At 37.0% G+C, this 12739-nt stretch overlaps 1 protein-coding gene across 1 annotated transcript; it reads right to left on the reverse strand.

Moving 5' to 3' along the window:
- Positions 1-859: 859 nt before the first annotated feature.
- foxb1a (forkhead box B1a) lies at positions 860-3492 on the reverse strand. The gene has a single exon (XM_015343421.2). The coding sequence runs from the start codon at positions 2891-2893 to the stop codon at positions 1940-1942; it is 954 nt and encodes a 317-aa protein (XP_015198907.2). The 5' UTR covers positions 2894-3492; the 3' UTR covers positions 860-1939.
- Positions 3493-12739: the final 9247 nt, after the last annotated feature.

The raw sequence follows: 12739 nt of genomic DNA on the forward strand, positions 1-12739 counted from the left end.
GTAAATAGCAGAAAGGTTTATCCTTCAAAGAAAGAGGATTCAAAATATTATAATTTGGTTGCATTGTTATGACGACAAAATACCGAAAATAAAAAATAAGTAATGAACCAAGTTATTCCGGGTATGCGGTGTTAAATTGGAAGACAAGCAGAATTTTATTTTTGAAGGTTTATTGCAATTATATGTGCCCCTCCAAATAACCGTTATAGTAACTTAAAATTGGTAGAAGCAAAATTATTTCCAAAGTAGCAAAAAGCTTAACTGTATCGGGTCTTAAAATACTTTTGTTCTTTGTGAACTAAGGTTCCTCATATCAAAACACCAAGAATAATCACATTTTCGAAAACATCAGCATTAGTGGACTTTTGAAAAGGAAAATGCTTTCTTTTTATTGTACGGCACTATAAAGCTGTTAATTTTATATACTTAAAATTCAACAGCTGAATACGCTACACAAAATAATTACAATACATTTTTCTCCCATTTGTAGTTATTTTTTTACAGATCACGGTTGAACACTTGTGAAATAAAAAATACTTTGGTAAAAAAAAATAATTTTCCACGTGCCAGGCAAGTTATAAAGTAATTCTTTATGAAGAATCTTGATTTTTTTTTCAGATGAAAAGTTGACCCTAAACTTTTCAAACTTCATACGCATTAATTTTACAATATTATGATACAAACGTATTCTTATTATGAAACACGTAATGGGTATCCTTACAAAATACACAGGGATATGTTATTAGGTTTGTGTAACTTTTAATGAGAAAATATTTTGATGACCAAGTTCATAATTTAATGCAGACACTTCGCACACTTTTTAAAAGCACGCATGCTTGCAGCAAAAAACAACACAAAGTTTGGAAATAGCATGCTTTATCTGTACAGAAAAGGTAAAAATGTACATGATTTATTACATATGGTCACCACAGCTTTTAACTTAATGGTTCACAGAACAACATTTTTCTGTAAACTACAGAAACTCTAAAACATTTAACTAAAAAAGTGCATTTTACACATTTTAATATCAATTATTTGCAATAATTTACACCTTTATTTCCAATGCACTGAGCACCGTTTACGTCTTCATATATCATTACGTTTCAAGTCTGAATACTTAAGGAAATGTTATACTGTGATTGTTCATGTTTTCATAATTTATGACTATTAATCTAATAACTAGGTATTTGGTATACCAAAAGCAACAAGCACTCTTAGACCTTTAAGTGTTAATGTATAAACCTTGCAAAGAAAACCGAGTTTGCAAAAATGTTTATTTAACAATTATGAGCCACCAGGACGAATGCTGAATGAAATGTGTCTTGTCTTTAACATTTAATGTACAAAAGTAGCCTTTCTTATTTTTTTATTTAAATTACTCTGCTGTCACCCACTGTAGTGTCAACTCTAAACAACAAGGGAATACGTCTGTGGGTCGTTAACTTAATGAATAAACAAAGATCATCCATAGTTTCATTATTAATCTAAAGCGATACTCGACAATAATGACGAACGGAAATACATTCTCTCGGAAGTTTGGGATGATTAGCAATTCAGATTGAGTTTTGTATTTAAAAACGCTTTCGACGACAATTGAAACAATTATATTGCCTTTGCTCCCACATACATAATTATAGTAACCACAATTATGGTATCCCATCTTCAAAGCCACTAGACAATTATCATTTCAGATGGCAAATAGTAAACGCTATTGATTCTTTGTGCTTCCAAAAACCACGTACCGTAACTATGTACGTAAACTCCTGTAAACAGAGTGGTGAAACTCCCAGCCAAGCTTCAAAATAAACATTAATGCAAACAGCACATTTCTTGCCTTAATGCCTCTAAGAAGTTGTTTCGTTTTCATGGATGGAAAAATAAAATAAAACTTTGGAATTGATAAAAACCTGCAGTGTCAAGCCCCGGAAAACCGTTCTTGTCAGTGCACTGCCACAGACTGCAGGGCCGAAGAGGGGTTTGTCAGAGTCTCACTCGGGGTGGCAGGACTGCTTTGGTTCGTAGCTGTTTGAGGAGAAGTTGGACTAAGCGACGGCGGAGAGTTCGACAGGATAGCCGGAATGGGCGCAGGCAACGCAGATAGACCTGGCACGGAGGCCGGGGTTGGCTTTATTGGCACCGGGATAGCTGGTAAAGTCTGTCCTCCATGGCAAAGAGGCTTGATAGGCACGCCGTAGGCACTGTAATCACTGCTGGCCATCGAAATGGGGGCTGCCGTGTCTATCACGCTGGTGCTATACATATGGGGCCAGGCAGTGCCAACTGTGGTCAATTGGTTGTGCAGAGGGTAGCCAGCAGACATGGACTGCATGGTGGAAAAGGCGAGTCCTCCGGGCATCTTGTATTCTCTGGCAATGATGTTCTCAATGGCAAAAGGGTGCTTGAAAGTAGATGGCTGTGACACTCCTAAATTGTAGGTGGACATCTGGGGTAGGTGTGTGCCCGTGGCTGCCAAAGCACTCAGTCTGAGTTTGGCCTGTTGTTGGAGGTAATGGGCAGCATCAGAGGGCTTGCTTGGTGCCAAATGGTCTGATGTCATCATCACCTTGAAGCGTTTGCGGCGTCTCAGGAAGCTTCCGTTCTCGAACATGTCACCACAGCTGGGGTGAAGTGCCCAAAAACTTCCCTTACCCGGCTGATCCGGTCGCCGTGGGATTTTAATGAAGCAGTCGTTAAACGATAAGTTGTGCCGCAAAGAGTTCTGCCACCTTTGGGTGTTTTCTCTGTAATAAGGAAATCTGTCCATTATGAACTTGTATATCTCGCTGAGAGGCAGCATTTTCTCCGGCGAGCTCTGGATAGCCATGGCAGTCAGAGAAATGTAGGAATACGGAGGTTTCTGGTCACTGTACGTGTTTCTCCCTGGTCGAGGCATCTTCGTATGTACTTCTTCAGACTCTGCGAAAGACGTCTAATCAGCGCTAATCCTTGACAGGTCTAAAAATGAAAGCTTCTCGCCGTTCTTCTCGCGAAATCTCATTAAAATAAATACATCAAAACTTCATTTGTACTGAATAGTTGTTTGCTCAATACCTGAACGTGGGCGAACAGAAAATCTGTTGATACATAGGTCTTGTTTATCGTTCTCGAGAGAGTCACGGTAACGTCTGTCCCAGCTTCGAAGTTGTTTAAAGTTCGCAATTGAAGTAAACTGTTCACTGTTTACAAGGTAGGAAGTCCGGAGTTTGGAGGTTGTGGGTCTTGTAAGTCGTCCTAAGAAAACAGTCTGCTTTTCGTAGATGAGCTGTGATCTTTACTTAAGCAAGCGGCAGTAAGCTTCTTTTTCCCACAAACCGGCTGAATAGAGCAGATCTCTTCTCCCTTTCTTGATAAGATGAGCTAAGTAGCTACCTCCATGTCCTTCCTCTAACCATCTGATAGTTTTATGTGGTGACATGAGCAGAAAAGACCCCTGTAGAGGCGCTTCATTAATGTGCCACTTCTTTGCTATCACATGACAATCGCCTTGGGAGGAGGGGGCTGAGAGAAAGGCATAATCTGGTTTCATTTACACCTATTTACATGGACACCTTGGGCCAATAGAAATCATTTCCATTTGAAGACAGAGCAAGGGGGTGAAAAGGCTCAGCAACCGGAATTGAAGAGTGATGGCACCCAGTAACAGTGTGTGAAGGTATGCACTAACCTTTCTGTGGACTTTGCAGGATGCTTAGTCTACAATTCACACTTACAAATGGAGGTCCTGAGCAATGGGATGCTTGACATGGAAATTGGTGGGCACTGGCTCTCTGTTTGTTCCGCATTGTTATCTGAGTTTTTGTTTAGTGCTGTCACGTCACTGCTTTTTTTTAACAATCTGGAAGCGGGACTTTTTATTGCGTCAAATAACTACAGATACCGAATGTTTTAGAAAAATCTCGCGAACATCTCACCGTACTTTTTTTTTTAAAATACCATTTTAGTTTTTATTTGAAGAAATGCTTGTTTTGTAAGGATGTTTGTGCATTCCTGGTATATGTCCGAAACGGATGCTATTTTTAAAAACACGACGGAACCAATTTAGGATAAATGTTTTGAGTCATGAAACCTATATATATATGCATTAATAAGCGCGCATAAAATGACTAAGTGAATTACTAAGGCTAATAATAATTTTAATATATGCCACTGATGATAAGCTTAACTCCTGCTATTGGTTTTATGAGTATTGTATAAGAAAAAGTCACTTTATAAAATTGGAAAAGTCTCACGTGTTTTCTCTATGTAGCCACACTATTGTGCATCTGGTCAGTAACTCTCTAAGACGTATCTTAAACTCGGCACATTTTAGGAGATTAAACTGTTTCATTAATATTAAAATGACTCCAGACGGTGGTCTGGGTGTCTCACTATAAATGCATGGGCACGTTTTTCAATATTAACTGAAGTACTTGAAAAAAAAAAACACCCAGTGTTATAATTCACCTCTCCACAACTGCAGAGACTACACACCTGATTTATCGATCTTCTAGTTTCTATATTATTAACCCGATAATAAATATGTTGGATACCATTAAAATTTACTGGGAACGTAATTAAAGGCCTTATCTTTAATGTTATAAAACAATAAATGACAAACAAATAAAATGCACCAGAGTATTCGGAAAGCATGAGACTTAAGAGATATCGGTCAGTGGAAAGAAGAAAAAAATATTTTAAGCAGATTGATATATAAAGCAGGAGAGCGACTGAATGAGACGTACTTTTGTTCAGATCATAATAAATCATTAACAGAGATAACATAATAAAGTGAATTTTGAGGGTTTTTGGTGACTAAAGTATCGTTTTGAATATAAATAAATTAACGCATTGAACAAAACGCGTACTACCAACCAATTTTAATAAAATAACAAAACAATATGAGACTAATAAAAAGAACGGAGTTCCTCGTCGTATTAAGCAGAAAAGGGCGCAATGCGAAACACTGCGTAAAAGAAAAAGGATATTTTCACAAAAGCAATCGAAAGCTTGACTTAAGTAAAACTTCATAAGGAAAGCCAGGGTCTTTTGTGTTTATGTTAAGCAAATTGAAGAGTACTTGAGAAAAATGCAAATAAAGTCTTTAGGGTGGCGTTGTGAAAACTGTATAAAATACCCATAAGTCAATTATATGAATGTGAAAACCAAATGGAAGCCTATTTTGAGCGATGGGTATTCAATCTTTTTAAGCCCGCCAAGGACCACCTTTCTGCTTGGCGAGTTTGCAATAGCCCCCTTCCTACAAGCAGGACCACACACGTTTACAGATTTGCTAATAATTTATGCTAATTTTCCACACATAAATCCACAATTCACTGCACCAGCATTCAAACCGATTCAGAAAAAGAGCAAGGAGGCAGACAGGTGTCAAACACCATATTGATTTTGATGCCACTGGGTTTTAACCCAAGACCCAGGTAGAGAAGTTTAAAGGAAACTTTCTGGTGTTCTTTTGCTCACGGTTGGTAGGGAGTGGAGAAAGACGGGCTGTGTCTCACAAAGCTGTTAATATTTACAAAACAGGGGAAAAAGTACCAACCAGCGTCTTATGGTTTCCTAGGTTGCCAAACAATAACGGGCTGAAAAACAGACTTTCCCGTCTAGAAAGTCAACTCCACGCTGAGTCTTGAGCTCGAAGCTTTTATCTCGCGGATTTTTTTTCGGCTTCTTCACGAATTACTTTTTTTTTTACTTTTCTTTCTTCTGTTCGTGTATTGGCAGAAAGGGGGCAATGGATTTCGATTTTCCAAGCTTTTCACATGAAGTTTACCAAAGTGATCCAGCTGCCTATGGGAACCGGCGTTAAACACGCAGGCTCTTTTGTCACAGTGCAAGTATTCTTTACCAAGTCTGCCACTTTGGTGGCGTGAAAGCACTCATCTTTCATTTCGGGTTTTTTTTTATCAGATCTCTACACAAAAGGTTTTACAAACTATACTGCCAATCAGAAGTGTGTGCTTGCGTGTGTTACTGCTGTGACAGAGGCGTTTTTAAAGTTAATGCATCGGGTTTATATTTTCCAGGTGAAATACAAACAGATATTACATTGTTAGAATTAAAGACTACGGGCACTGGCATATTTTAACGCATTTATTTTGAAATTATGTTAGAGTGTTTTTTGATTTTAAGCATATGTAAATAGAAAGCACTCTGTATCATAGATTTTTTTTCCAGAATCCAATTGATGAGAAAGGCAGGCCTAACGTTAAAAGTAAACAAGTATATTATAATAATGTCATTAATCATCATTATCGCGAAGCCGTTAAAACTGTTATTAAAATGCAATGGTGAGGGAAGCAACAAGTTTAATTGGGCATAATCGTCCTTAGATCGGATTTATTAATTCCGTCTGCAGTCTGACTGTAGAGGTTGTGACGGAGATACGTGGGCAAAATCGGTTCGCGATTTAATATTTTGCTTCAACTTTGAAAAGAATTCTTAAGCCATGAATCCAGTTTTTCATTAAAATACACATGTACAACTTAGCTTCATATCAAATTCACAAAATAATGTAAGCCTGGCAGTCCCACAGCCTGTAGGGTGCCACTCCATTCGTGTACAGTATTTTCACAGTGGCCTTGTGGTACTTAACGCACTGTCGGGACCGGGGCCAACAGTTACATTGGGTCAGAATGTCTTCAAGAGCAGTTTTGCAGAATAGTGCAACACTAACCTGAGTTCCCAGACCACCCAGTGAATTTCAATTGTCAAAATTTAACGGGGATTTTAGAGAAACGCTGGTCACGCTGTTCTCGTGAGATTCAATTTGTCTTTAACTTAGCATGCTAAGTTCTTACGGTTAACTAATTGAGAGGAAGGGATAAGAGTAGCTTTGGGTTATTTGTTTATTGATTTTTTTAGTTTTGTTGTGCTTCCACGCCGCGCAGGAGCTATTGTTTTGCTCCAATGGCACACTGAAAATGCCACCTTGATACTGAATAGATTAACTCGCCTTTCTCCCAACTCCTAAACTCTTGTGTTCAGGCAGCAGTAGATCAACTGCATAATGTGTGCACTGTTTGGTCATTTGTACAAGCGGAACAAAGGTTGGGCTAAGCCAAATTGCATTGCACTTGTGAACCAAGCTCCAATCTGAAGTATCTTTTACAGCGGGGGGACAGAGGACAATTTTGTGTGTGTCTTTAAAAAAAAGGGGGGAAAAACAAAGCCACTTTCTGAAGAATCTCAAAGTAAAGTAGTGAGGCGTGACATTCCCAGGGTGAGAGAGCACAAAGGCTGAGGTCATGGGGATGAAAAAGGGAATCAAACAACCACTTTCACATGTCTGTCCTTAACTGCGGCACCTCGACACAATAGGAAACAAATGTTGTTAAAAAGAGGATTGCTTCCATTCATTCTAAAGCACCAAATGATAGCTAAACAACATTGTCAAAACTGAATCAACTTGCGATGCACTGCCACCCAGATCCCCGAATTGTAGCACCAGGAAAAGAAAACCTTAAAACAGCTCTGCGAGGGGTTAAAAAAGAAACTAACAGCGATTATAAAAGTTAACATTCTCCGTCTACATTTCGCAGTTAATTATGTTAACTGAAATTAACCGAAGCTAGGCCTATGCATGTGCGCATTTAGTGTTTTTCGTACAGAAGAATCTGTGGAATAACAGGCTTTTTTGGTTAAATATTTTTTCAAGTGTTACATAAAATGAAAGGTGCCGTGTTAGTATTATACTGAAAAAATAAACCTAAAGTTATTTGAATACTAGAATACATCTTGGTTCATATTTTTACCCTGCAAGATATGTTTTTACACGAGCGATAGAGATGTTGTCTCTAGGAATATTATTCCATATTGCTCACATTTCATGCTGTTGCTTCTATTTTAATTTCCAAATAATTTCTTCCAACGCCAATAAATTCGTATTTAGGTCTTAAGTAAAATTATTTTTTTTAATGTTTATATCAAACACCTACTGTCTTTACATTTATAAAATACAACCATTCGTTTATACCATTGCTAGAAAAAAATGTCTACTTTTGGCACCAGGACATTAATAACGACACCTGCACGATCTGATGTGGCACAATCAACAGGTTTTATAATGGGACGTGAGACTGAAACACAACGGCGATCACATTAGCTTAATGGTAAACGGATGCGCTGTCGTAGAAGAATATACTTATATCAATTAAAACACGAGTAACTTCTCGGACACTCTGTATCAATACAGCTACATTTCCTACTTTTATAACCGAGAAGAGTCAACTGAGAGCACATTCTCATTTACAAAGACGACATGGAAAGCACTCATTCATACAGTAAGACGTTTACTGGAGTAATTTGAGTTATCCACAAGGATACAATAGCAGCGTTTCATCCGGGATGTGAACAGAGTTTCCTCCCGGCCGGAGCCCTGACCACTACTCCATGCCGCTTCCCCAGTTGATATCAGTTATTTCCTACAGACTTACTGCGATTACTGTACGAAGCAATTTACTCATTTAATTTACGATGATTCTGCTTCAAAATCCAGTTGCTCTCTGGGGAGAGGGGGATGTTTTTCACCGGGAAAAATATATATATATAAAGCCAAAAATTAAATGAGGCGGCATTCAGTGTAACAAATCTCCATTTGAATACCGAAGGATTGTGGATTAGTCACTGATCTGTGCGCGAACGAACTATTAAGTACGAACGCGCACCTGTGATTTTTAATCACACAAACGACACAGATGATTCTACAGTCGGGAGACTACATCTGTGCAACCCAACAGAATACCTGATATCCGTGTCATTTTGCAAGGAAACGAAACCTTTTTTTCCTCATTCACACAAACTCAAACGCGATAAAACTGACATTATTTTACCGTTCACAAAAAAAAACCACACAAAAATGTACATTAATCGAGTCATACCGACATTATATAAAAAAACATATTTTTTTGTAAATTAACACTTGCTTGTGATGAATCTAAAAGTAAAACACGTCTTTTCAACACACAACCTCGAATTTGTCATGTGAAACGAAACCACTTAAAGGAAAAAAGAAATAATGCGAACCAGACTGTGAATTATATTCACCGTCTGCATAGTTCCTGCTCTGAATAGCGTCACGTTCACTTTCTACAAAGTAAACGTCAACAGGAGTGCTGTAACACGAGCACCTCTATCTGTCTTGGGTATCCAGTGGCTGTCCTCTAGCTCAGTCTGTGCTTTAAACCTGTTGATGTCACCTTGTTATTGAGGCCGGAGCCCTGCTGCGCTCACTGTAAACTGCGTGTGTATTTCCTCGCATTATTTCCCTACCGTATCTGGGGGCAATGTAGATTTTCTAAAGAACTAATGAATAAACAACTTGCAACTGCTGGCAGTGTAATTTACATTGTTAATGCAAACATTTGTATAAATATGCAATTAAAACCTTTAAATAAACCCCGCTAAGCTTTTAATCCACGAAAGGCCTGAATGCTGCTGAAATGTTATAGAATGTTATTTTGTATTTTACAAGATAAGCGTGCTCAAAATACAGAATTATTATTATTATTATTATTATTATTATTATTATTATTATTATTATTATTATTAGAGTTGCAGTACAGTACTGCTTTCAATACTGTTTCAGCCTTTTCAATTAGAAAACCTTTATATGTTACTCATTTGTTATTCATTATTCGCATACATTTTATCCCCATTTAATATCTAGTGTATGTGTATGCCAACTGTACCTGACAGGCCCTGCAGTGAGCACGTCTTTAAGAACAGTACTTACAAAATCACGGTAACACAATATCAGAATACAACCGAAAATTAGTTTAAAAGGTTTCTAATTATAATTTCGTCTACTCTATTAAGATTTTGGCAAGTGTCTGAGAGCTGTTGTAAGTTTAATTACAGTGTGCAGATTTTAATACTGTAGAAAACCCTTACTGCTATTTGCTTTAATCGTCAGAAGCCACCTTCTTTCCAGTTTATTTTCTTAGTTATAAACTACTGGCGTTTCCTCCTATATAGCATTTTTATTTTGAAAATAACTTTCTACATATTAGTAGTATAAGGGAAATGATCTTATTATTTGTACGATTCCTCAACAGACCTTTCGCTTGTTGTTTTGTTTACTTCACAATGATCTAAAAATTAAACGTTGTGGCGGTGAAAAAAGTATATCACTCTTTTCAAATATTACAGATAACCTGAAAGAAATCCAGTTAATCTATTAACAAAAAGAATCCAATACAGAATTTCTGTCGTTATCTCAACATGTTAAAATAGAATTAAAATCCTCATTATTATAAGTACGTCTGCGGCGGCGCCAGATCCAGTTCAAACTTCCAAACCAGGAGTCACTCTCTTACGGTTTGATGGCACATGACTCATTTCCCATCCTGTATCTGGAATATATTATTTTAATGAAGTCTATGGCGATTTACTTTCCTTTGAGATCCATTCCACAGTGCAATTAGGAACGTATTGGTGCTAGTGCGTATGAATATTCAGGAGAGCGTCAATTAATTAGCAGACAGAGGGATCTCATTATGGTGCTCAAAACCCTTTTAGTGTTAAGCAGAATTAAGGGGGGGTTGCCAATGTACTAGGTTTAGCGAAGATTTTACAATACACTCATTTAACTTCATTATCATAGCACTTACAATGCCCTCAGATTTTCGTTAATTAAAAATCCTCATTAATTTGCCCGTAAAGAGGATAACTTAAGATGTTGCCAACTTTTATCATCGTCATTACCGGTCACTTATGCTTCTATTTTTAATACGTGACTTCTTTATGGCCGTTCTATTTTATTAATTAAGAGGAGTCAATTCAATCTCGAGTTGTAAAAGTAACTTTTTATGATTTAGCCGTAACAAAGGAAAATTTAGGGGTTAGCGTAATCGCTCATATCGGCATGTCTACATAAGAGTGCACATACTGTCAGAGTGCAGTTTAGATGTACCGGAAATCCGGAAAAGGAACTACAAACCATACTCGTTTTCCATTCTTATCAGATGTGTTATGAAAACTAACCTCAGCCCCGAAAAATATATTGTCGTTCACCCACCCCTTCCTGCAGAAATACATACATACAAGTTTAGGTTATTTATATAATGCCAAGATAATACCTTATTAAATAACATACACAACACACTTTAGGATAGGTTTATGTTCAATTAACAACATTTGATGTCATTCTGAATTTCTTTCTGTTTCTTATATCTTAACATGGTGGCTACCACGGTCAGTCTTCTTAATAAAAGTTAATTAAGAGTGAAAGAAACGGAAAAAAATCTTTAACTCATATAATTGTACTTGTGAATTTCATGTATTTGCTTTCTTGCACATTTTCCCACAATGATCTATGTACCCAGAAAGAAAGTTGTCGGTAACTATATTATACTGATCATAATCCCAATCTAGTTACCAGGATATATTTGGCAACATAAAACAACTAAATAAATATAGACATAAAATCTTAAGTGAAAATAGAGACAAAAATTCTAAAAAAGTGCAATTTACCAGAAAAGGGTTAGAAAAATAAATATTAAATCTGCTCTCACAAAGGGGTGCCGCTAAACAGATCCCAAATTAATATGCATGTAAAATTAATTAGCTGCTTTCCAGTGACATCAAAATAAGCACCTAGGAAAAGAACACCTTCTGGGCATTTTGAACATATGCTGGAATTATAGTTAATTGACTAATTACATAAATTAGGCATTAGTTTTAGAACACATCAAGTATATAAGATATCTCAATTAATTGTGCATAAATTAGGATGTTAAAGAACACAAGACATAAAAGGTTACACTAAAAAGGGCGATTATGACTATCTATCAGGTGACCAATAATATTTTTTTTTGCAAAGAATAAAAAAAAAGTTTGACGTTGAAGAGCCAAAGCCTAAACTGAGTAAGACGTCTTTGGTGCGCTTGGATAGAGAAAAGACCTAAGGCAATCATTAATGCGAAAAAAATAGTTCATTAAAATCAATTACAGAGCACAAGATTGATTAGCTTTTGTCTCAGTAACACCCCCGCGCACCCTCCTGATTCTGTGCTAACGATTAAAACAACCGATCTAAAACCCTTCATGGGTTCTCAATAGCTTCAAAAAAAGTTCAACGTGTCGCTTTCTTTTAATTATAACTATTTTTTCTCAACAGCAGTACACTGAGTCACAGACGTTGTAAAGCGCGGAAACGGCTGTGAGAGGTTTTAATGAAAGTCACTGTGAAGCACAATTGTTAAGGTGTTAACAACGCCTTTCCTCCCGAAATTGTCAATCAAGATTTAATAACAATTGTAAAACATTGCATAATCTTCTAAAATAAAAAATTAAAAAGAGCTAAAATGACGCGATCTGTGCTTCTGGGGAAATACAGTTTTTCCTCAAAATAATTATGTATAATTATTACACATACAACGTAAAACGGAAGGAATTTAAAAGACAGTAAACGGTAAGCTGCAACCGTAAGAGAGAAATGCTTATATTTTTACAAATCCCACGCATTCCCCAATTTCTCAGTATCTGATCTGATAATGAGTTAAAGAGACTGGTAAGACGAGTATGAAAGAGGTACAATCCACTTAGGCAAACTGTTCACTTTGATTCGCTTGCTCTGCTGTGTTTACCAGCTGTTAGAGGCACTTGAGGGAGATGTTGACAAGCAGATAATTGTCAGCACAAGTAAAGCGGACACTTTGTTTACAGTTTAGCATGATTAATTAAGAGTAAATAAAGCACGCGCAGCTCTTCACGAATCTCAACCACCCTTTTAAATTCTGTAAGA

The sequence above is a fragment of the Lepisosteus oculatus genome, chromosome 5 (genome assembly GCF_040954835.1).
Source record: "Lepisosteus oculatus isolate fLepOcu1 chromosome 5, fLepOcu1.hap2, whole genome shotgun sequence".
NCBI classification, from domain to species: domain Eukaryota; kingdom Metazoa; phylum Chordata; class Actinopteri; order Semionotiformes; family Lepisosteidae; genus Lepisosteus; species Lepisosteus oculatus.

Coding starts and splice junctions, on each gene's coding strand:
- foxb1a (XM_015343421.2), bottom strand. CDS start 2,893: ATGCCTCGACCAGGGAGAAACACGTACAGTGACCAGAAACCTCCGTAT.